General features: G+C 38.7%; 1 protein-coding gene across 4 annotated transcripts in view; it reads right to left on the reverse strand.

Annotated features, from left to right (window-relative positions):
• LOC139471651 (uncharacterized) overlaps positions 1 to 27,306 on the reverse strand; it is a 185,808-nt gene that overhangs the window by 11,217 nt on the left and 147,285 nt on the right. For all 4 annotated transcript variants that reach the window (XM_071254074.1, XM_071254075.1, XM_071254072.1 and 1 more), the window contains one exon: positions 4,214 to 4,301. In XM_071254074.1, the coding sequence (XP_071110175.1) occupies positions 4,214 to 4,301 (88 nt within the window). The remainder of the gene's footprint in view (positions 1 to 4,213; positions 4,302 to 27,306) is intronic.

Below are 27,306 nucleotides of genomic sequence, written 5' to 3' on the forward strand. Positions count from 1 at the left end.
AATGTTATCCATGCTTGCAGTAGTTCCTGGAATGTGGACAAACTCTTTATCATGTAATGGATAATGCATCTCTGCTTGTAGTAGTTCCTGGAATGCGGAAAAAATCTTTACCATATACTGGATACCGGTAATGTTATTGATGCGAAAATTTTGGCATCATGATCCAATAAATATGCAAATGAGGTCACTGAGCAGGAACTACTTTTAAGCCCCATACATCAACTCATTGTCTGCTTGATGTTGTTGTTACTGTTCCCATTATGTTAAGGTAGGGGTTTCCTGATGTGGGGGGATTCTGAATTAAGACAAGCATTGCTGCAAATAGTTTGGCACTACATAATTAACGGGACGATTCACTCAAACATTGGATTCATACACGGTTTCTAAAGTTAATTCTTTGAGTGAAAATAAGTCTTAAACATAAACTATTGGAATGATATTATATGATAAAGAGATTATTTTCCTCATGGGTCTCCATCTCGTAAATATCATATATCAGAAATAAGAGATGTATTATGATCGCCAAAGGCTCTCATGATACAATATTTATTCCTAACACATGATATTTGAAATAAGGAAATCATGACAAAAAATCTCTACTTATAAACCTCATTTGATACAGATAGTATTTATTATGGACTTATTTCCACTTGTGTTACTAAGTACCCAGTATTTAGAAAAAGCAAAATACCTCAACGCTGACAAGATGTCATGCTTAGTTTTATGTATTTTAGTCTGTCACTTGAAATAAGTATTGATGACAGAAAAGAAACATGCCAAATCCAACAAAAACATATGATATACAACTAAAAAGACACCATTTCTTTCATACAAGGCAGATTAACTGTTTAATCTGAAAGAATCGGGTGTTCTTCTGAAAAGTGTATATTGAACAGCTTTGTAATTCAGACAAGCTTAATAGTGGACATGATTTCTTCAAAATTTCTTAATCAGGCACTTTAATAACATTGTAAAAGATACCCCAAAATATTTTTTAAATCCTGTCAGAAGATTTTAACAAATTTGTATTTGAAAAACTTGAAAAACAAGTTACGACAAGTTATGATCCAAATTTCACATGAATCCTGTACCTGATACTTGTACCAAGAGGGCAGATGCATCGGCAAAACATATTTGTTTATCAAAGAAAATAATCACCAGTGATAAAAACTAAACTTAAGGTCATGTCAAGATGCGATCACTGCAGTTCAACCTCCTCGTTAACAAGGGCTGCAGATGGCTATTTGTTTCTTCAAAAACTTCAAAAGCACGGTGGTATGTGATAGAAATTTCAAGATGGCCGATCCAGAAAGTTGAAGAGGATCATGATGAGAGGGCTTTGTTTGTTTGGGCATCACTCAAGTACGAACTGTTTCATCCAAAAAACAACTTGATACTTTTCAAAATTATCTGATCCAGAAGGAAAAAAAGAAAACAAAATGTCCCCAGGTTTTAGCAAAAAGAGAAATTGTTCTCTGGACATGATGGCTGTTCCTCTATTCAGTGACAGTGACCGAAAATATATCCTTTAAAAATTACCCTAGCCCTATGATGCCAGTGTGGGTCCATTAAGGGACTGGGAGGTAGCAGAGTGGATCAAGTATCCCCATGCCGAAGACCATGCAGGGTTTGATTCCCCAAGATCTAAAGTCTTTTCCTAGTTACTCATGCTGTCCTACTGTGATTTCCTGGAATATTGCTGAAGGGGTGAAAACTCTCTCACCTGGCGTTTTGATTATTGCATTACTGTAACAGATGTAAATACCATTGAAAGAGCAGGTCCAAACCAATAACCATGACTGCAACAACACTATGGTTAGTTTGTTGTTAAGGTCACAGTCAGCAATATTCCAATATTCACAGCGGCCTGTTGTTGTTGTTGTTGTTGTTGTTGTTGCATTAGGTGTTTAAGAGGTCGCCTTCTGCCTAGGCAATTTCAGCTGACCTGTCCCTCTTTGGGACTCCTGTGTGTGAGTAGGGTACACATATCTATTGTGAGTTTGGTGTTCACATAATTTCTGTTTTTGTATTGATATGATTTCTATTTTCTTATATTGATATGATTTCATTTCTTTCCTTGGCTGCTCTGTTTATATACGTTCGAGTAGCTGTCCATCTCTCAGAAATAGAGTTAGTCTGGCCTTCGCTATTGCATCTCTTGGCTTTAGGAGATCTATGACAGATAGCAGATCTAACTGCAATTCTTGTTTTAACCTAGCCCGGGCTGGGGCATGGTCTTGACATCCTAGTAACACAGCAGCCTGTAAAGAACTGAAGTATTATGGGCAACAGCCCATGGGTTAATTGACAAGCAGCCCACCAAGTCACCGAGTGTGACCACCCAGCTAGTCAGTTGTCACTTACACAACAAGCACAGGACACGGCCCATATCAATCGAATGCCACTTTTGTCTGTAGCATTGTATGTATGTTGCTATCTCATTGTAACCTCGTGAGAGGTACTACTTTCAAGTGAGACCTGCTGAAAGGTTTTTCATTTGGATTGTAAACCTGCTTGGAGGTTTTACCTTTGAATTGTAAGACCTAGGTTTTACAGTTGAAGTGTATCAACTGCCTTATAATATGCATGTTATGCTGAATTTTGACTGGTTAAAAGTCACAATCTTTTTCACAAGGAAATTCCATGATGTAATCCACTATTTTCCCACAGAGCCACTGGGGCAGGTGATGAAAGGGTGTTCAATCTTACATGTCTGCATGCTGCACATAGTCTTTTTCTTGCACGCTGTCACCAAACTTGTTTTATACTATGACTACAGTATTGTTTTACTATTAAGCGTCCTGTTGCTTTTTCCTTCTTTCTGGTATTTCTTGCATGTAGACATTTTATAAGTTAGTTAAAACACTCTTCAGTTTTAGCTAAAAATGTAAAACCATTGCAATATCCTTTGATGCTAAATCCACTTAGCTGTTGTTTTAACTGGGGGACCATCTCATGAGCGATGTTACCATGAGAGTGGGTAAGTTTACCAACTTAAGTAAGTGATGTTTCATATTAATTAGTGAGCGATGGTATTTGTCATGTCACTCATATCAGTTAATGTCAAATTGGTATGTACTTTAAAAGGAAGTGAGTCGTGATACAGTTCATTCTCTTGCTGAAATGGGGGGGCACGGGTGACCCAGTCGTCTAAGGCGCCGCAATTCGCTGTGCAGAGTTGCGTCCCTTGGGCAAGCCAGAAACCTATGATTGTGGGTTCGAATCCTGGTTCGCCCCGATTATGTTTCTAGGTTTGTCAGCACCATACCCGTGCTCGTGGGTTTCACTGAAGTGGTAAACGTCTGAGGCCTGCATCACTTCCTCCCACATTAAGCTGACACACCGTGATATGACTGGAATACTGTTAAACAGCGGTGATAAACCCAACTCACTCACTCACTCTCTCAGTTGCTGAAATGGCAGACGCACAACTATAGGTGTACGCTTTCTGACAATGCAGTGGCAGATATCTGTGTTGCAATGGCTTCATTAATAAGAGAAAAGCTGATGAACTGATACAGTGCTTAACTATGAATGTATAAATAACATGTATGAAGAATTTGACTGTATGTACCGTATTCGACGTAATAAGCGCCCCGCTCTAATAAGCGCCCACTGCGATATTTGCTAATTTATTGGCAAGTGAATAATCCCAATTAGCATCCCTTCCGATTGATCAATGTACACAAGACTTATTCATTCATGTATAATACGCACTCGTGTGTTATATGCACCCTTAATTATGGGCAATTAAATTCTCGAATATAAATTGTCGTATATAAACAGTTCAGACTGTCAGCATAAACCACAAAATTTATCTTTTAACTCTGTTTTTTCCACCAAAATAATATTCTAATAAGAGACCCCTATTTCTAATTTTTAGAGTGCCCTGTGCGCTTATTACGTCGAATACGGTAGTTTGCAAAACATAATAATGAAATAATGATTGTACATCAATGTATACGCCCATGTATGGTACATAACAAAACATCAAATTTGGTAACCTTTAAATATTTACTATTTGCTTTTGAGACGACCCCCTCTTAATCCAGATCAAGCAGGACACCTGCATGACTGATTTAAAAAAAACATTGGAGGGGATAAGTGAAAATTCAGTTGATCTACATCCAGTGAAATAACCCTTGGAGGCCCCTTGGGGTCCACAGAAGTATTATGATTGACAGTGGATCTGGTTTAATGTGGTGCTACCTACCTCACTCGCAGGATGCCTGCAATTAGGAAGAAGGTGCCGATAATGGCAGAACATGTGGATATCACAACCAGCTGTGTCCGACTGATACCTGAAACAGAAGTGAAATACTTGTAGTGACATCATCTGAAATGCTGAAGTCAACAGTTGGAGTGACATCATCTGAAATGCTGAAGTCAACAGTTGGAGTGACATCATCTGAAATGCTGAAGTCAACAGTTGGAGTGACATCATCTTAAATGCTGAAGTCAACAGTTGGAGTGACATCATCTGAAATGCTGAAGTCAACAGTTGGAGTGACATCATCTGAAATGCTGAAGTCAACAGTTGGAGTGATATCATCTAAAATGCTGACGTGTAATTCTTGGTGAAACATAATGCTTGCAGTGATATCATCTGAAATGAAGAAGCACAGTACATGTACTGGTGATATTGTAATTGCAGTATTCTAGCATTGATAATATTGTAAGAAACTTATGTGAAAATCAGCAAGACAAGTTAAAGTCGTACACACATCTTCTGGCCTTGATGTAAACAGTGCACTTTGTGTTCAAATTGTACATATTTGTCTCCAGGTATAACCGTGTTAGTGTACTGTGTCACTTCAGGCTTAAGATTTACAGATTGTGGGTTCGAATCCTGGTTCGCCCCGATTATGTTTCTTGATTTGTCAGCACCATACCCGTGCTCGTGGGTTTCACCGAAGTGGTAAACGTCTAAGACCTGCATCACTTCGGGCTTTCCTCCCACATCAAGCTGACACGCCACGATATAACTGGAATACTGTTAAAAGCGGCGTTAAACCCAAGTCACTCACTCACCATTAAGATTTACAGGCCTACTTCAACATGCATGTATTGTACTGCTGAAAGGAAGTAATGAACACTAAATAGTTTCCTATGATTGATAGTTAGTCTGTCATAGACAGGTCAACATGACGAAAGTCACATGAAACATTGGGATGTTCTTTAACTTCTTTCGATCTAACTGGTAATTGGTTACTTTATCTAAATTTTAATGATACAAATATATATAAAAGCTCCTGTTGTGAGCTTTTAACAAAGTATATTTTGAAAAACTCGAAACACAAGTTGTTTTAAATTTGTCAAAAATTTGATATAATTTTAACATGAATGCTGAATCTCATGCTGGCTGGGACCAAGAGGTCAGAAGTATCAGCAAAACAATTTTTCCAAAAACTTAAATGCTGTTCAAAGGGCATTAAACCCATCTCACTTTCTCTTCACAATATCTCAGGTTTCATAACACAGAAGTGTGACCAAAGTCAACTAATTTGGAGAGTAGTGCTGGTCTGATTGATTGATCTAATCAATGTCTGGTCGCTACACGTCCCCGATCGATTAATAGGGATGTCTTAGGATTGAGTTGGGTTCAGACGGAGAAGCAAGTGTGTCACATGAATGCCACCTTTCCTGTTTGTCACGACAGTTTATGTTACTTTGGTGATAAAATAGCAACAAGACAATAAATTTTATCAATCATTGGTTGATTGTGGGGACTCTGTGCACTAATGAAACAGGAATACAATAAAGATAATTGTATCCACTGACTGCTGGCTGGTTGAATATTTACATGCAAGAATGTGTGTGCTGTGTGCGTGTGTGTTCGCGTGTGCGTGTCATGTGCAAGTGCATGTGCATATGTGGGGGTCACGTGCGTGCATTTATGGTGAGTGTGCATGTGTGTACATGTATTGTGGGCATGTATACTGTGTTTGTGCTTGTGCATGCATGTGTGTGTGCATGTGTGTGTGCATGCAGGTGTGTGCATCTGCATGTGAGTGGGGGGACTGTTTAGTGGAGTTTCTCTTATAGACCTCAGAGCATAGACCTGGAATCTTGTTCAAAGTGACCTTACACCAACTCACTCACTCACTCACAGCTCCAGCAGCCTGTGCCCATCCACTTTGCACCTCAAAGCAAACGCGAAGAGAGTTGAAGGTTCCTTCCAAACTCATGGGTTCCCTTGTACAATGATTTTGACACATACAAAACTGTATTTCAGGGACTAAATATTACTCTCGTTGGCAGAGATGCAGCACATCAGGGCATACCATTTGGATGGGGCAATCTGTAGTCTATTGGTAGAGCATCTGTCCGGAGAGAGAAAGGTTTCGATCCCCGGCAGCGTCATACCAATAGATGTTAAAAGATGGTACTTGTTGCTACCCTGCCTGGCGCTCAGCATTAAGGGTCTTAAACAAGAACTGGTCGGCCCAGAGTCAGTATACTGTGTCTGAATGGAGTGTTCAGCATAGTACCTGAGTGGTCTAGAACTATTAAAATCGGCATTAGTCTTGACTAGTACACGCACACACGCACTTGAACATATTCACGCACACAAACTTGAACGGGACATTAAACCCCATTTCACCTCATCTCACTTACTATCTTGGAGAGGGGGAGGAGGAATGATGCCGCCTAATGTCAGGCTTCACTGGAATTGGGATGAACATTCACTCACTAGATCAGCACCATTTGACAAACTCTCTTGTTGTGGATGGTGGTGTTTGTATGTGGCGTTTAATGATATCCAGGAACTTGTTTGCAGAGTAACTTAATATGAAATAGTTTTTGCACTGAGTAACTTTTTTGCAAATCTAATCAAGCATGATTTCATTTAAATATTTTACCCTTTTTTTTTCAGGTAGCTATTTTTGTACAGAATTATCATCTAATCCACCTCAAAATGGAGCAGGCTTGCAAATAAAACATTCAGCTTTGGTCATCTCGATTCAGTTGATCCATGAACCGAAAACTACAGAAGAGGGTCTTACAATGAAGCCGTCAATTTGTCTTGGCTGGGGGAAAACTGGTTGTTATGATACTGAGTTACTCGTTTACAGTGAGTTAAACATGCACAATTGGAAGCCATCCAGAAATAGAAGTAATATCATGGTAAAATGTTAATTACAAATTCTTTCTGCAAAATGAAGTTAAGTTTTCCCTGTTTGCTTTAAATGTCCATAATTCACCAGAATATCAAATAAAAGCAATCTTTGTCAAATATTGGTGAAAAACAAGACCCTAATCTTCCATTACCGGATCACCCATCCCTGATTTGAAACCCAATGTTTTAAATGAAAACAGAGCATCTCATCCTCCCACAGGCTTTGAAGACCTGGTGATTGACAGGCTTTGAATAAACGAGTCATCTTCACAGTCCGTCCTGAGATTATTACGAGACAAAACAAACCGCTTTTGACAAAGGCATTCAAATTCAGATGGCAAAAATAAAACGATATCAACTTAACTGTCGATAATGCAGCTGATTAATTTGAGGGGGGCTGCCTTTGATCCTAGTTTGATTGTGATGCGTTTCGACATTGGTTCGGCAAGTCAGTATTGATGGAAGCTGGCACAGGATCTTGGGAATGTATTTCCATCAATAAATGATGTGATACTTATCATTTGGATGAATATCATTCAATCCAGCCTGAAAGTATATTTAGGATGTTCTGTAATTTGTTGAAATTGAAAAAAATCGTCTGTGATGTAGTACAAACTGTTTGTAATTGACTTTTGCCTTTCATCTTCAGGGACAAATTGAGGCCCCTTTAAGCTGTTTTCATAACAGAATATTATTAAATGTTTTCGTATTTGTGTCTTCTATCAGATGTTTGCTAAATATACACCATTACCTTTGATGCTGTGCATACATTGACTGCAGTGCTGGTTTCCTGATGAAACATTTCAAGAAAATATTCATCTTTGTGCTTTCATTCAAATATTTGGATTAAACCATAAAAACAATAACGTTGGATTTGGGATTATCCTTCTATGTTCTTGTAGCAGCTTTAGAACCTTCGAAAGATTTATTCTCTTTTGTTTTATATCATGTAAAGTTTGTAACTACAATTAGTTCCAAGGACAACATCACTAAGTGAAGAAGAGAGATATAGCCCTGATATTTGCTGTGTAAAGAGGCATGGTTCAAATTCAGGATGTATGTTGCACTGGAACAACACACAGAAATCTTTAGTTTGTTTCTTGTAAACGACATCACACAATGCTTGATTTAATCCTAAACTAAATTTCAAGAAATCAGGAAGTGGTGTTTTATGTACACTTATATTTCCAAAAGGTAATTTCCAAATATTTGTCTCTAATACATCACCATCGAATAACCATTTCTTGTTTGTTTCATTTTTCGCTGTCATCAAACATGGACGTATACTTTCAATGCCTGACAGTTCAGTTGACTTATTTAAACAATACGCCATCATGTCATCACAGCATCAACTCTCCTGCTCATGGTTGACCTTGGCTGATCAACCTTGACCTAATTATATACATCACTGAATAAGTCATCAAGCTGAACCATATTTCAAAGCCAGAAATCTATCTCATTTGACACTCACACAACGGTTTTACTCATCACCATAAATATTACATCAGGCCGGTGACAGTGACATTTATAAAGACCCAAACTGCATACCATTGTATTTGCCTCCACCAGTCACAGACACCTTTTGGATCAGCCATTTATATTGCTGTGGGGAGTCTAGAATTTTGGCTAGAAATAGAATATTTTTCCATCATTGCTGTGACGTACATTGTTCTTGAGAAGGAGGATCAGGACAAACAATTGTCTTTGGACCACAACAAATGTTTTCAGGACAATTGTATTTTTCATAATACTTAGGGAAAATTATTTTTTGGCCGTACTTTCTGGAACAAATTGCTGATATCTTCAAAAATATCCAAGGAACTTCTGCTTCCTCTGAAAACATCAAATTGACCATCCCTTAAAGTACAGATCTGAACTTTGGACAGGATTCTAAACCCTGATGACTTGACATCGATGTGATGACTGTTCCTGGTGTAAAGCGAACCCCTTGCCATGTCTCCCTAATGGTAACTTTATCTACAGAACTGTCAAACATCAGCCCTGAGGGACACATGGCTCAATCATGCTGTTGTAGCGTGTGAAGCGTAATTTCCCTGTTACAAAATGAAAGACATGAATTTTGTATGAGTTCCGGCATCATGTGCTTCTCCATTTGCTGGTCCTGAGGCTGAGCTTGTGGAAATCACACAGGACATGAAGAGATTTCCATCTATAAAGCTCCTGAGTCCAGGTTGCTCAGCTAATCTGGTGAAGATAATGCCTAATTAATATTGTTGCTCAAGTCATTTTGTTCAACACATATTTCTCAATCAATTTTGTTCAGCACATTTTGCTTAATTTTGTGAGGAACATATTGTTTAATTAATCTTGAAAGATCATGCTTAATTGATATTGTTTCAAAGATGTAGCAGGATGTAGCAGGATTTATATTGTTCAACATAACTGATATTGTTCTGTGCAGCAATAAGTTAAATATCACAACAACCCGAAATGCAAAATTCTTAAAATGTTTCCTGATTGGAAAGGTGTTGCTGCATTGTGGACTGCCTTGTGAAGTGGACTTAATAAAGGTCAGTAAGCCAGTCACAGAATTTGTTTGTTTGTTGTTTAACGCCACACTCTGCAATATTCCAGCTATATGACGGCGATCTGTAAATCATCAAGTCTCGACTGGACAATCCAGTGATTGACATCATAAGCATCGATCCACAAAATTGGGAAACGATGACAAACATCAACCAAGTCAGCAAGCCTGACCACCTGATCCCGTTTACAGCGAGCATGGGTTGCTGAAGACCTCGTCACACAGAGTCATTGCATCAAATAAAGATGGATATTTATCAGATGTCTATTTTGATTTAGGGGGTACGGATGTCCTTGGGATTGAATGCGCCTGAATTATGTCCCAGGTGAAGTCCTTGTTTTTCTGGAATACTGGCAGTATTCTTACAAGCATGGGAGTCATTAAGGGCAGGTCGGTCAGAGGAGCTGGCTGTACTTGTAGTATAGTTTGTTTGTTTTTCTGGAATACTGGCAGTATTCTGACAAGCATGGCAGTCATTAAGGGCAGGTAGGTCAGAGGAGCTGGCTGTACTTGTAGTATAGTTTGTTTGTTTTTCAGTTTAACACTGCAGTGTTCAAGCGATATGACTGCAGTCTACAAATAATGAAGTCCAGAACAGACAATCCAGCAATTGTCATTGTGAGCAACCATGCTGCAAGGGTAAAATGACATATCAACCACATCACCAAGTCTGACCAGCCAATTCAATAGGTTGCCTGTTGTGATCAGCAAAGGATGCTGGGGAATAATTCTAACCTGGCTGATTGTGTATGATCATATCCCCATGACATGGATCACTGCTTACAAAATCACTGAATTGTCTGGTCCAGATTTAATTATTTACTGGGCACCGTCTCATACACTACTGGGGGAATATTGCTGTTTGCAGCATTTAGCAACAAACAAACCAACATAACAGGCTGCAGTAAAGTCGCTGGAATATAACTTACCATACTCAGTGAAACGAAGATGTTACGACATCTTGGAACATAGAATATCTTGGTGCAGGTGAGGTAAATAGCACAAACATGTTTTTGTTGACAAGTTATTGATTATTCATTCATATGCAAAAATAACTTATAAATGCCACACATGAATGTGTAAAAAAGTAAAATAAAATGCATCCATTTTCTACGTGACTGCATAGAAAGCCATTATCGACAGTCCTTTTCATGGAGCCTTGTTCAGCAAAGGCATGTCAGGCTATCTGCTTAAACTTGTTGTCAGTCCTTTGAAGTCGTCACAAAAAGACTGTCATGGGACTCTGACATCAAATTACAATTTCCACTTCACAAAAGAAGAAGCGAGCAGCAGAAAATTTCAATTGTAAAACACTGTCTCTTGAGACATGTGCTTGCTGTAGTCATTTAAGACGACAGATGACTTAAGTCTTGTGGAACATGGAACATCTGAGGGAATATGGTCTGGCATCTAAATGAGTTAATACATTTTTACGATGCTGCAATATTCAAGCAGTATCATGATGTGGGACAAAAAGAATAAATTTTGCTCATTGTACCCACGAAGGGTCTGTCTGAAGTGACCCCCCCAGGACTATTCTCCCCGGTCAGGTCCCATGGCAAAGCTCCCCAAGTCAAAAAGGATATTTAAGGAAAATATTGTAAGCTCAAGAATGAGCATATCTTTTACCGAAACCTAAATTCATAAAAGATATTTGCTGAAGAGCATGAGAGCGTGATTTTTGCTCCAAAGGTGTGAGTCTAACGCCAGATGCACGAGAGTTGACAGGTCTGCAGCTGAAATGTGAACTGGTGGTCAGGCCCTGTGACTTTCTGTTCGTGTGTCATTGCACTCTGAAGGTGGCGGTTGCTTTCAGAAACTAGTGTGCCTGGTCCAGATACATGCTGCAGAGATTTTAAGTTTGGTGCCAAGTTGATTGAGTGCACGTCTTCATACCCTGACAATAGTCGCTGCTCATTATATCAACCACTTATTTGTCATGGCCCAAGCTTGAATATTTACAGGATTTAACTTGAATATACTTATCACTGGTGCAACAAAATTTGTCAGTCATGATTCTTGGTATGTCAATGCTTGCCATAAGAGGGCAACTGACGGGATCAAAAAGGCGACTGTGTTTGTCGTAAGAGGTGACTAATAAGATCGGGTGGACAGACTCGTTGACTTGGTTTATACATGTCATTGTATCCCAATTACATGGATCGATGCTCATGATGTCAATCACTGGATTGTCTGGTCCAGACTCAATTATTTTACAGGCCACCATCATAAAGCTGGAATATTGCTGAGTGCATCATAAAACAAACAAACAAACAAAACTGATAGCTGAATGTCACAGACAGTATAGAAAGTCATGTTCTTACAAGTTTCAAAAGTCAGAACTTGACCTTTGGAAATGATCACCAGAAAATGTTTCAAATGATAGAGCACTGTACACTTCATCAACACACGAGGCATTGGGGATCATGGTGGTCGCAGTGGGATGATCTCGGAGCAAAATATTACACTCACAAACATGTGCTAGAGGAGGGAAAGCACTTAAGCAGAGAATCTATTATGGTAAAGAGCAGCACTGTTGCCCAGAACACAATAACTCTGATTACAGCCCCAAAGATCACTTTGATGTTGCTTCTATCTTAGAGGTGGAGAAAACTCAAGGACTGTCATCGTAGAATCCTATTCTATTCTGTTAGATCAAAACAACCCACTGTACTGGATTGTCAACTTAGGCCTAATATACTACTCAAAACAAGTTAGGGAACACCCAATTCCTTTATATTACTGTAGTAAATCTGTCATGACAACATAAATATACAAATATAATTTAAAAGAATCAGTTGGTCCTTAACATTGTTTTAGTAATATATTTTTTAAGTTGATTTTTTGGACTGAATAACCCCAAAGACAATTATTTCCTTGGTTTTACAACTACAATTTTACATAGAAGTAGAATACTTAGTAGTTTTTTAGCTAAAAAAGAAGATAAATAATAATATCAGAGGTGTAATGGTTCATCAAACTGTCAATGGATTGTGATTGTCCAGGACGTTCTTACCCTCCCTTTTAAAAACCAAATGTAGGATGTTGTAGGCAGTAACATTGACTGAGAGAGGATTTTGACATTTTAAAAATGCTGCATCCATCCTTGTCATCCTCATTGATACAGATTAAAACTCCTTGACAAACCTCAGACTTTTGATATGAAAAGAGGGTGAGATTCTCTACCAGTCAACATCAAACAATCCATACAGTAGATAATGAGTGACAGTATTGGGATATACCAGGAATGGTACAGTTGTGAGAACGAAGGGCAAGATGAACTTACATCTTTGGTAGTTTTGTAGTAATTTGTTTCAAATCCATCAAAGATCAAATCCGGACAAATCTGTACCCCGCAAAATTCTTAAAGTAGGGATACATTGTATCTTGATTTGAGTGGAAGGCAAACCAGTAGACTTGCACAAGTCTCTAAGGCAATAATTATTTGTTTGATTCACAATTTCCATATCATATAAACAATAGGAACAAGTTGTCACTGTAAAAGATCTAGACTTGCCTATTATAAGGAGAGGATTATTATACATCCATGGACATATCATTAAGTATAGCCTTGGAGTAAGGCTAGCCAACCCGTCGCCTCATTAACTGGACAGCCACAGAGCCAGCAAACATGGGACATGGATGAAGCATGCACTGTTCCCATGAATCCCCTGTGAATCCCAGTGAATCCCGCTACTTAAGCTAATGGAAAAACTAAATCTCCCAGCTACCCAAGCAATCCATAATTCCAGTCATGACCATAAGAAGAAATTTACTTTGACATTTTTCACTCGAAATTATTAAGTAATAAATTCAAAAATAATCCTATGCCCTGACCGATCTATATGAAGGACAAGCTTCTGCCATAACGTTCGTGATGCTCAAACTTAAAGATATTGACAGGTGATATTTATCAAAGATGACGAAAGAGCAAACAACTGTTGATATTATTTTTTGTCTTTGCATATTTGCCTATCAAAGAAGGGACGCCAAATCAAGAACTGTTTTCTTCTATAAAGCTGACCATAAAATGTCATAAGTGCTTCTGTATAATTCTTGAAAACGAAATTCTTATTTTTGGCACCAATTCTCAAACTCAGTCTCAATAAGTATCTCTTAGAAAAGCTAACTTCAGTAGTTTCTAAGAAAACTGACACGTGAAGATTTCGGGGTAGAATTGGTCTTAAGCAACCCATGCCTGCCGTATAAGGTGACTATGCTTGTCGTAAAAGGCGACTAGCGGGATCGGGTGGTCAGGCTCGCTGACTTGGTCGATGCATGTCATCAATCCCAATGGAGTGGATCGATGCTCATGACATTAATCACTGGGTTGTCTGGTCCAGATTTGATTATTTACAGATCGCTGTCATATAGCTGGAATATTGCTGAGTGCGGCGTAAAACAACAAACCAACCAACCAAATCTAAGAAAACTTGTCCCTGTTGCAGACACAATTCACTTTGTAAAATAACATGGCCATAATTGTGTATGCTCAAAATGTAAAAACATGTCACAAGGGAAGTAACTTTGTTCGAAACTTGGTGCCCTAAATTATTTTTTACCCAGTCTTAACAAGTATCTCTTAAATAAGCACGCAAGCTGTCGTTCATGTAAGATGAGTTGTTTCTGTGAAATGTTTTCCACATTGCAGACACAATGCACTTAGTTGAAAACCACAGACAAGGGCCACAACTCAGTAAAAAATAATTTATGGCTCCAATTTTCAAACAGTCTTGACAAGTATCTTAAAAAAGCACGCAAACTTTCATTCATGTAATTTTCTAAATTTGTTTTAGAAAATTTGTTCCCATTTCATGCACTATGCACAAAGTTAAAAAGCACGGAACAAGGGCCATTACTCTGTAAAACCTTAATTTAAGACACCAATTTTGAAATCATTTAAGATCATGACTAGCAAATTGTCAGTGAGTAAAATTTTATCCCAATTGCCTGGATTGATGTTCATGAAATTAATCACTGGATTGCCATGTCCTGACTTGATTATTTACAGACCGCTGTCACATAGCTGGAATATTGCTGAGTGCGGCGTTAAACAACAAAGAAACAAACATACAAACCTGGTCACAACACAACACACAGAGTTATCTGAAGCAATAAAGACATCACATTACCCAACATTGCTGCCTTATCTGACAAGCAGAATAATGCACTAAAAATCAGTGTTCCCAAGGATAAATGATAGCGATTTCAGCCCGTCACGTTATATCAACTCTCAGTTTCCAAATGATGCATTTACGTTTGTCTGACAAGTGACTGAGGATCAATATCCGAGACGTAGATGGCATCGCATGATGGCTGAGACCTAATTTCTGTGTGTATGTTGTCTGACAGGTGGGTGAGTGAGTGGATGGGTGAGTGGATGGGTGAGTGGATTGGTGAGTGGATGGGTGAGTGAGTGAGTGATGTTTGATCCCTGTTGGATTCTGGGGCAGAATAGGTTCCCAGTACCCCATTTTTGATCCCTGTTGGATTCTGGGACAGAATAGGTTCCCAGTACCCCATGTTTGATTAATTTTGGATTCCGGGGCAGAATATGTCCCCAGTACCCCATGTTTGATAACTGTTGGATTCTGGGGCAGAATAGGTTCCCAGTACCCCATGTTTGATCCCTGTTGTATTCTGGGGCAGAATAGGTCCCCAGTACCCCATGTTTGATCCCTGTTGGATTCCTGGGCAGAATAGGTCCCCAGTACCCCATGTTTGATCCCTGTTGGATTCCTGGGCAGAATAGGTTCCCAGTACCCCATGTTTGATCCCTGTTGGATTCTGGGGGCAGAATAGGTTCCCAGTACCCCATGTTTGGTCCCTGTTGGATTCTGGGGGCAGAATAGGTTCCCGGTACCCCATGTTTGATCCCTGTTGGATTCTGAATCATATTAGGTCCCCAAGCTCCAATAACCATGCAAATGTTAAGGTATTAATAAACAAATTAGGACAAATCTGTGATTTGAACCCATGATCATAAAAGATTGACCCCTGCACAGCTGGGCCACCCTTGCCCCTTTAATTCATGAGCTCACACAACGGCACCTCCAACTTGCTGTAGTAACACACCATAAGCTTCATGTCTTGTACGTTTTTATGAATCCTGTCTGAAGAGTTTGTTGTTAGAATTATTGGACATGAATTGTTCCTTCATATGCATTTTCAAAGGTAAGACATATATATCATATCTATAATGAATTTACAAGAGTTACGCACAAAAACAACAACTGAAATTAGAAAATAAGAAAAAAAGTGACATCTGACAATGATTCTTTAGGCCAACTCTGTTTTACAATTACCTGAAATATAAAAAAACACCAAAAGCTCTTTCTACCGCTCTTCCTAAAAAGTGGTGAATAATATGTATCAAAATCTTTATTCTAAAAATAACCACAATCAAATATCTTCCGGTGTGTTGCCATATTAAACTTGTGAATTTCATGGTTGTGTATTGCTTACAGCAAAAGTGTAGGGGTAGTCGTGCAATGATCATCTTGTTGTATTTTGTGACAGCACTGTGTGATATTGGATATTGAGGGCAAAACGTAATTATGCAGGTGTTTTATCCATTTGCTGTTTTGTAGGATGTTGTATCCAGATATGCATCCAAATCATTTTAGTCTTTTCAGGGGGGGTTATGAAAAAATATGCACGGACATGGGGAGGGACATCCCAAAATTTGACAAGCATTACAGGAGGGTCATTATTGTCAGTATATTATCGCATCTAAAACCTATTCCAAAACTGCCATATTCAAGGCTTTTTCAAGCCTGTGCAAACCTTGTAAAACACATGGCACATTTATGATGCTCTTAGCCTAGACAGTCTGAGACATTGTCTGTGTTGGTGAGGATGTTGTGTGAAATGAGAACCTTGGGACAATCCGAGACATTGTCTGTTTGTAGCATTGGTATCATCAACTGCTAGATTGATAAGCCAATATCAGTTCCTGACTAACAATATGGGTTTTGAATAACTTTAATTAAATGTGCTTGTCTGCCTTTAAAGGGCACCTGCTTATTATCCACATGGATTAAGAAAGGGAATAATAATATTATGCCTGTGACAAGTACATACTTCATTACAAAATTAGGAATGATGTTGAAATGCCATCCAAATGTCAAACATAGAGTGACAGCTAATTAGGTAATACATCCACTTGTTTGACATTTGTAGTCCTGGGCTTGACATTTTTGAATAAATGGAAAATATGATTGATACCACAACTTTTGACAGGATATAGCCCTATTTTCATGGAAGGGACTTCTTGTGACTGAAGGCTTGGATATGTTGTCAGACCAATAGTATTGAATATTAAATATCCATGACAATGACATCTTCAGTTTCATTCTGTTGAAGTGCACACTTAATATGTTCTTGAGTTCTGAGTTTCACGATGTTATGAAATATCTTTGTACCTTGTTAAGTATTTCCACTTCCAGCACAGCTCAGACTATTGATCTGAACACTAATCTTCATTCCCAGACAATTTACAAAAATGTTCTTATTTTCAAAATGACGGCAAAAAAATCTTCACTTGATGAAGAAAAACTCAAAAATATTTAATGGAAATTTTAAAGTGGCAGTTTATGATGCATTTGTCAGACGTTCTGTCTATCAAACATGAAATCGGAGTAACTGCAAAGACAAGGTACAGTTCAACTAAAACAAAAGAGAATACATTTGGAAATATTTGTAACATCTTGAAGCATTCAACAAAACATGATACATGACACAATAAGTTTAGATTTTTCTCAATATTGCAAGAATTTAACATCCATCATTTCTCCCTGTTTGTTATTTTATCTATCTAAGCTTGGTCCTTCTTCAATAGCATCATGGAAGGCATGTCAATATTAGACAAATTAGACACACTATCATAAGCCAAGAAGACTTTTTATTCTGAATCCCATTTAACATTTTTCAATCAGTCAGATTGCTGCACACATTCCCATTTCTTTTAAAATTCAAGACAAGACAAAGTTTAAGTTTGTGAAGGAGCTCTTGAAGATTTTCAGCTTTGTAATATGTTGCATCTGTGCAATGTATCTTATAGCCTAGCCTTATATATGCTTGTTCTAATGTAAACTTTCAGTTCTGGTGTTGAAAAACAGTAATTTGATAAGAGTTGTGCAACCATTTTCAAAGTGTGATAAATCGTACTTGTATCTATATTCTAATTTTGCAATACAAAATTACCGAGACTCGCTGTCCTAATATACTGGTGTGTCAATTTTCACTGACAGCCCTCCTATTAAGTCTCACACAGGAAGAGGAAAACTTGCACCAACTGGGACGTTATACCTCATATTTGTATATGAAAAAAATGGCTTTACCAATTCAATTACCTCGACCAATAATACATATTACAGCAGTACCATGAGAATTCCATTTTGATGGATTTCCTTATCTGTTCCCAAGATCACCTCTAAGAAGTCGAAGCATTATTGCTTCCCCATTGAATTATCATGTCAGATTTTCACTAAAACAGTGATCATGTATTTTTATTCACTTGCATCCCTACATCCGTGTATCGCTGCATCAATACTTTCTGGCACAGTTACGTATTTCCCTGTAAAGAGGTATCTGTGGCACTGAGATGGGGCAGCATTGTTTATACAGTGATCTGCGTCAATACCGTAACACCTGTTTCTGCAGTCAATACGGGAGGTTAGTGGTCAAGGTTGCTATTTACATGGAATACTTGTTTTATCCGATGCTGCATGATAGAAAATGTCAGATGTACGACTGCAGTGTTTATGTCTATTTCTGTTTCTGTTCTGAGTGATGCAATGTCAAATCTAAGAAACAGATAGTGAGTGTGCTTAGACTAACATCATGTCTTCGAAATCAACATAATTTTCATAAAAAACTCAGTTGTTGAATTATCTTAATAAAGTATAATAAAAAGGTGCCAAGAGACTTCATTTTCAGAACTACAGAAACTGCCATAGTCTAGACTTGCCAATATTATAGACTTGCATGGGCTGTATTAGATATATTTGTTTAAGGGTCTGCATGACAGACTTTCTGTGTCTCTGTAGCTCATTAAATGATATTAATGAATTAAATCATAAAATTCATTTCCAAGCTTAAGTCATATTTAATACAGATTACGCAACGACCCTTTGGGTATTACAGAGCACAATAGATCCCCATTACTTCATATGAATAACACATGGACGAGAGTTGTATCCTAACAAGTTAATATTACATAACCTTGCATCATCACCAACTATATAGGTCATGATAATGCAAGTTCATGAAGAGACCAGAATAAGCACCACACCTAATTATGTCATTACAATTATTTTAAAAATCAACCATTTCAGCACGATTCTTTGATCCAAATAATAACTTGCTGATTGAGAAATGACTTTCCTCATGAAAAAAGTAGTGTAGAAAAGTGTTCCACATGGTTTGGGGACATCAATAAGTGTGTGAAAGACCAAACTACATCGTGTGGTAATAAAATCATATCTCATCCTGATATAAGAAATAAAACTCAAGTTGGTAGGTTTAATGGCTCGTATCACACAGAACACTGACTCCATTGGGAGGGAGCTTCCAAACAGGGTGATACACTCTATGGCTTAATTAGCACTTGCTTCCCCTGTATGAGGCTTGATATCATTCTCATTACTAAATATTCCTTGCCAAGCTTTATGAGAAATGCCAACCGTAAATGTAATTGAAGGTGGCATTAATGGAATTATAACACACTGTAGCAGATTTATGCTATCAATCATTTTGGAACAAGACTTGGATTTTTACAGCTTCACATAAAAGATAAATTCAATAGGGATCACGTCTCTAACCCTGGCCCTTGGTTTATCATGTGATTTGAAATCTTGCCTGAATACCTCTGAACATGGATGAAGCACCCCTTTTAAGATGACAAGTCTCTTCATCTTGCTCAAAGAGATATAGATAATACCGGTTATATTTTAAGGTTTACAGATGTTTCTTTATACAGTTCAGGCAATACGTTTTTATAATGTGGTTAACAGATCAATTGATTTTACAAAAATCTAAAGTTACCAAACCATCCCCCAAAATACATGGAGTAAATTGCAAGACTGTTTAACCCAAATCACTCGCTCACAGATCTGCTGCCCAAATTTTAACAAATCATTCACAGAATTGAACAGACAGTTTATTTTGTCTGTTTACCATAATTTCAGAACTGAAAATATCAACAAAATTAGAAAGTTCGGGAAGGGAAGTAACTCATTGAATTTTCTTTTTCAATTTTATTTTTTATTTTATGTTTTCTAATTTGAATATGGACAATTTTACACATGAAGTTGCTTTACAAATACTTTGTCTTTGAGATGGTTTAAGTATATTGTTCTTTGTGGAGAATTTGAAATAAAAGTGGCGCCAGTTCTGCGGATTGTCAAATAAACTAACCAACTTAAATTGACCAGGTGGTCAGACTTGGTGATGAGGGTGGTATAGCTTGGCACCATAGCCATATGGTGTGGGACATAGCTCACTCATTATCAACTCCTGTTTTTGTCTGGTCTATGGGATGTTGCAATGTAGAGGGAACAAATAAAAGTATCTGTTTTTATTTTAACTATGTAGATTTGAAAAATATATTAACCTGAGCAATTCCTGAGTTTCAAGGAGTACCCAAAGTAGTGAGTGAGTGAGTGAGTGAGTGAGTGAGTGAGTGAGTGAGTGAGTGAGTTGGGTTTAATCCAGTTCTATCACTGACAGTCAGCTAAATGTGGGAGGATTTAAGCCCAAAGTGATCCATCCAGGTCTCAGATGGTAACCACTTCGGTGAAACCCATGAGCATGGGTATGATGCTGACAAGCTTAGGAACATCATTGGGCCAAACCAGGATTCGAGCCCACTATCAAAGGTTTCTGTGACTGCCTGATGCAACCTCTTGGCCGGGGGAGTCTTCTGAGTCTGTTCTTGATGCCGTTTGAGATGTTCAAGCTTGGTCAATAACACAGTCGAGCACGTGTTAAATAGAGACTCCCTGGACAACTTCTGTTTAGAAAACAATTCTTCCAACATACTGATGGAGACACTAAAGGGGTCACCTGTGGCTGGGAAGGTGTCTTTGGAATGTCCCAGAAGCTAACGGCTCACACCATGACGGTCTTAATTGCCACGTGGAGATCTAGGTGGTCGGGAGTTTTGACTGGGTACAGCTGCTGCAACCATGGCTACTCCCTGTTGTTGTCTTGCCGTGTGCCCCATACAGCATCCGGATTGACTTTTGGATGATGACAGACAAGGCTCGTCTTGAGCCTGTCGCCCATGCGGCCTCTAAGCCAGGGGATTCTGCTGAGCCTGTTCTTGTCAACATCTTCAGAGTTGTTGGTTTGGGTGACAGCAGGATGAGAGGTATGGCAGGGACAATGGACTTTGCCTTCTTGATGGAGTCTGTCATCTTGGTGCAGGTCGACTTAGAGTGGGAGACACATTGGTAACAACTACCGGGGTATATTCCTCTGTACATCTCACATCACAGCACTTCCAGCAAGAACCATGAGGATACCCCGATCATAAACTGACCATACATCTTCCACATGGCAGGCAGGCCGATGACGCCAAGCCGGATTCACAACACCACCCAGCTATATTCTTATGAAACAATAAACCTACAACTGGGGATGACTTTCTAATTTAGTGGTATTACTACAAACAAGAAAATACTGAAAACAAGCTTGTCTACAGTGTAAAAACACTACCAAAGTGCAGGAGAAAACGAGACTGAGAAGTGAGGTTTTCTCACCATGGCAAAGCTGTGAGCTGCTTGAAGCTATTGTGGTGACAACAAATTATATATTGTTGACAGTGAAGGGGACTTTTGATGAAAATCTGGTGTTTTAGTTATAGTGTGATTGCAGCTAAAATACAGCAATTTGGCAATGACATAATAGAGGCTGAGGATTCGTAATATTCATAGGTTTCTGGCATGCCCAAGGGACGCAACTCTGTAGAGCGAATTGCAGCACCTTACACGACTGGACCACCTGTACCCCCTACCCAAAATAATATATGGAGTGATTCTATTCAGAATGAGGTGTAATCACACAATTTCATATCAGGTTCGCGTTATATCCATATAATGCCACTTGAATCAAACAAGCTAGGACAGCCAATAGACCGAGCTTGAGCCCCCTTTTAAGTTCACAATTATTCACACATGTGTAAGTAGCTGAGAACCATTTCTGGGTAAAGGTGATGGGATCATAATCCTCTGGGGTCACATTTTCTACATCAGTGTTACAGATGAGAAGTGGCTCCGGTAGTAACAAGCGTAAATGAACTAGAATACTGTTTGTTATTACTTGAAACCAAAACTATTACAGGACCAAGCTATTACATCCTCTCCATCCAAGGTCGTCTGTACCAGGTGCACTTAGATACAGTGACCTACATACGGTGAAATATGGCCACTTGTCGATAACTTAAACACTACGTCGCTAAAAAAAAGTATCCACGTCTTGCTCATGACAAGGTCTCCACTGCAACCTTTGACTTTATAAGATCACTCACAAACATGGGACTTGATTCAATTGAAGAGGACAGTACTACACAGTTTGACATGCTCTTTTGTACTGTTAAACAAATTGGTCTGATTTGAGTTTGTGTCAAAACCGTAGATAGAGTAAAAAGCCTAAAGTCTATATCGACCATGTCTAGGGGGACACTTTTAAAAACCAGTGGTTTATAGTTTTCACAGATCCTTATAAAATGAAAATTGTAAACCTATAGAAAGTATGTTCTGTGTTGTGATTGGCTAATTTGGGTCACATGACCAAATGTCAAAGGGTGAAAATATGATTTGCATTCCCTGAAGCAAGCGACCGAATCACTCACAATCACGCATGTTTTTTTCTAAATAAAACAATAGGTTTACAATATTGATAAATACTATGTGTGTGCCTAATTCCGGGATTTTATCGAGTATTTGCATCTTGGAAATTTTCATTTGAGCCCCTCAAGCTAACAGTTTCGGGTCTCGAGATGAATTTCCAAGATGCAAATACTCGATAAAATCCCAGAAATAGACACACACATAGTATTTATCTTCTAAAAGGACCCCCAAAGCACTATTTTCTTATTTCTGGAGAATGAAAACTTTTCTCCAAACCACAAGCAGTTGTGCATACAACAAAAATAGTCTCATCAAAGAGTCAACAGGAGTCGATAAAAGTTTCCAAGGCTTGCCAAACGGTTTTCAACTTTTATAAGCGATTGTTCATAGGTTTCATATCAAAGACACAAGGGGGAGATTCTAAATATCATCCAAAATCTTTTTCAATATGAAAACAGAAACAACTAAGGCCTTGAGTGTGAAAACTGGGGTGTGTTGCATAGCGCCAATCACTTGCAAGTGATGCACAGCGATTCGCCTTACAACTGGGTGCTAACTTTCAGCCGGTTGCAATCCTACCAATCACTGACTGACATCGCTACCTCCTCAAACCAAACTTTGATGAGTTTGACAGCGGAACAAGAACTGGATCAACGGGGAAATGAGAAAAGGCAGCTAACACCCCATCATCCTCAGTCTGCTCCACATCTTCAAAGTAGTCATAAATTTCATTGGTTCGTCATCGGGCCTCTTCTATAACGTTCTTCATTAGGGCAAGGCAACCAAGCGGTAGTTGCGCCACCATATAAGAAGAGTGTGCAAGCGCTTTGAGATGTTGCAGACGCTGGGATGAGCGATTAATTTGCAAACTCTTAGCGATTCAGGGCTTGCAACGGGCCCCTACGGATTATCAGCTTCAATGGCTCAGAGATAAGTGATGTCATTTGATTGTGATGTCATGGAAACTGATGATATGACAATGACCTGCAAAGCATTGTCATGCAATTCATTGGAGTGATAACTACCGTGAGACATTGCTTGAAGTGTTATTAAAAAATAATTGTGTACGCAGGTAGAACAATGGTGTATGAATGACGATGTTGCCCATTGTGGTGATATGTTAAGAAAGGAAGAGGGTCGAAATGGGCTCAATAAATTGGGAGTGTACCAATGTTACAAACAAGTGTATGGGACAGAAGACTGTGTTTTAAATAACATGCCCAGAAACTACATTATGATATTTCACTCGACACATGGAATATCCTTTTTATTACATATTTTTGTGTAGTTGTCTACTGGAAAATTTAAATTTCATTACAAATGCAAAACCTTGAAACATAAATTCTTCTGGTCAAGTAACAAAAATGGGGCTTTGCGAAATGAACATTCTTGATTGACGAGTTAAATGAAGGAAACATTTTCAAGAGAATAACAAATGCCAAGAAGCGATATTAACTCTATAAACGACCGTCTATCATTATTTTGCCTTGTCAATGTGGACCTAACATAAAAAGAAAGTCAACATGCAGTTTGTGTACAGGCTAGTCAATTACGACAAAGGGAGACAATTTAAGGGGAGGTAACTCTTGTATGACAAAAGTTCTGTCAAAGTGTTATGTTCACTGCTGTGAAATATCAAGTGTTATGTTCACTGCAATGACAATATCACATTTCTCAACTTCGGAAACTTTCACACTGAAGTATATCATCAAGATCAGCACTAGCCAAGGTCAGGTGTGGCATGGCTCCTATTTGAAAGGAAACCAGTCGGTATGAGGGTATACCTGTCCAAAATAGAAAGTGTTTTCATTGTTATGACAGCGTAACTCTCTTTAACAACTATATTGTTCAGTCTCAGAATCTGTTAGATAAACCTGATATTGACAATCTTTGTTTTATATTCAGTGATACCAATGTGTGTTTTATATTCAGTGATGCCAGTGTGTGTTTTATACTTACCAAAGTCTGCTTTTTAATTCTTAATCGTAAAAAGCATCTTTTAGATTTTACTGTGTCATCCTTATAGCATATCTGTACAAATTTTATGATAATTTCTTTATCTCTCATGATTCTATTGAAAGCTATACAATCTATCAATGCTTATTGGTACAAAGTTGTTTTATTGATGTAGAGAAGTGAGACAATTATAAAGTATTGTCTGTCTGTGGACATCAGTTTTCGATGATAAAATACCGGTAGGCTAAATTGCTTGATTATCATGAAGATTCAGGTTAAATTCACATTAACAAGAAAAAGTATTCTGATCAGCGACACAAAGATCCTATAAATGTAATTATTTTACTTTGCAAATTCGTAATTTTTAAATATAGATATTCAAAAAAGGTACCGAACTTCCAGTTTCTTAAAAAAGAGATTTACAAATATTACATGCTTACAAAATACACAGCCCTCATAAGTAATAGTATTGATAAATTCTACAAGTTTTGGTCATCTTGTCATCTTTTGTTTCCCACACAATAATTCTGTTCTCAACTTGTGTTTACTGCCTATGTATTACATTGTATAGCCCATGTGTAAAAACGCAACAGTAATAAAAGGCTGAATGAAACCAACACTGCACACATAGCAACGTATTCATACAACTCTGGAAGAACAAAGCAAATAGTCCTCAATAGATTTATCATTATATTAAGTGTTACCACCTACCAACCAGGAAGTAACATCACGATCTACTTTTCCGTTATCAGTAACTTCCTGCAGAGATGCTTCTCCACATGTGAGTGATTTGGTTGAGTAGGTTAGTTGTCCATTGTAACGATTTGGAGAATGTGCTGTAATCTGATTGGTTGAAAACATTAAATGTCACTGGATCCCAGAAATCTTTCTGACTTTTCACTCAGTATGTTTTCTTGATATATATTTTTTCTCAAAGCCAAATTTGAACAACATTTGCCAATCAGCTTTGCAAAATGGATATCAGTTAAATATAAAGTTTGATCAATATTTGTCAGAGCGACTTCTTTTAAATTGTGTTTTTTCAGTCTGTTTACCAGGTGGGTTCAGTTGTCACTGAAGCATGTGATGTTATTTATTGTATGGGATTCCACAGTGAGGCCATGCCAGTCTCAACTTGGACTTACACAGTGATGTCATGCCAGTCTCAACTTGGACTTACACAGTGACGTCATGCCAGTCTCCACTTTGACTTACACAGTGACGTCATGCCAGACTCAACTTGGACTTACACAGTGACGTCATGCCAGACTCAACTTGGACTTACACAGTGATGTCATGCCAGTCTCCACTTTGACTTACACAGTGACGTCATGCCAGACTCAACTTGGACTTACACAGTGACGTCATGCCAGACTCAACTTGGACTTACACAGTGACGTCATGCCAGTCTCCACTTTGACTTACACAGTGACGTCATGCCAGTCTCTACTTGGACTTACACAGTGACGTCATGCCAGTCTCAACTTTGACTTACACAGTGACGTCATGCCAGTCTCCACTTTGACTTACACAGTGACGTCATGCCAGTCTCCACTTTGACTTACACAGTGACGTCATGCCAGACTCAACTTGGATTTACACAGTGACGTCATGCCAGTCTCCACTTTGACTTACACAGTGATGTCATGCCAGTCTCTACTTGGAGTTACAAAGTGATGTCATGCCAGTCTCTACTTGGAGTTACAAAGTGATGTCATGCCAGTCTCAACTTGGACTTACACAGTGATGTCATGCCAGTCTCTACTTGGAGTTACAAAGTGATGTCATGCCAGTCTCTACTTGGAGTTACACAGTGACGTCATGCCAGTCTGAAGCTGGAGTTACACAGTGATGTCATGCCAGTCTCTACTTGGACTTACACAGTGACGTCATGCCAGACTCAACTTGGACTTACACAGTGACGTCATGCCAGTCTCCACTTTGACTTACACAGTGACGTCATGCCAGTCTCTACTTGGACTTACACAGTGATGTCATGCCAGTCTCTACTTGGAGTTACAAAGTGATGTCATGCCAGTCTCTACTTGGAGTTACAAAGTGATGTCATGCCAGTCTCTACTTGGAGTTACAAAGTGATGTCATGCCAGTCTCTACTTGGAGTTACAAAGTGATGTCATGACAGTCTCTACTTGGACTTACAAAGTGATGTCATGCCAGTCTCAACTTGGACTTACACAGTGACGTCATGCCAGTCTCTACTTGGACTTACACAGTGATGTCATGCCAGTCTCTACTTGGAGTTACAAAGTGATGTCATGCCAGTCTCTACTTGGAGTTACAAAGTGATGTCATGCCAGTCTCTACTTGGAGTTACAAAGTGATGTCATGCCAGTCTCTACTTGGAGTTACAAAGTGATGTCATGCCAGTCTCTACTTGGAGTTACAAAGTGATGTCATGACAGTCTCTACTTGGACTTACACAGTGATGTCATGCCAGTCTCAACTTGGACTTACACAGTGACATCATGCGAATCTCTACTTGGACTTACACAGTGATGTCATGCCAGTCTCTACTTGGAGTTACAAAGTGATGTCATGCCAGTCTCTACTTGGAGTTACAAAGTGATGTCATGCCAGTCTCTACTTGGACTTACACAGTGATGTCATGCCAGTCTGAAGCTGGAGTTACACAGTGATGTCATGCCAGTCTCAACTTGGACTTACACAGTGATGTCATGCCAGTCTCTACTTGGAGTTACACAGTGACGTCATGCCAGTCTGAAGCTGGATTTACACAGTGACGTCATGCCAATCTCAACTTGGATTACACGGTGATGTCATGCCAGTCTCTACTTGGACTTACACAGTGA

Source organism: Haliotis cracherodii, unplaced genomic scaffold (assembly GCF_022045235.1).
Source record: "Haliotis cracherodii isolate W230 unplaced genomic scaffold, xgHalCrac1.p SCAF_23, whole genome shotgun sequence".
Lineage (NCBI taxonomy): Eukaryota > Metazoa > Mollusca > Gastropoda > Lepetellida > Haliotidae > Haliotis > Haliotis cracherodii.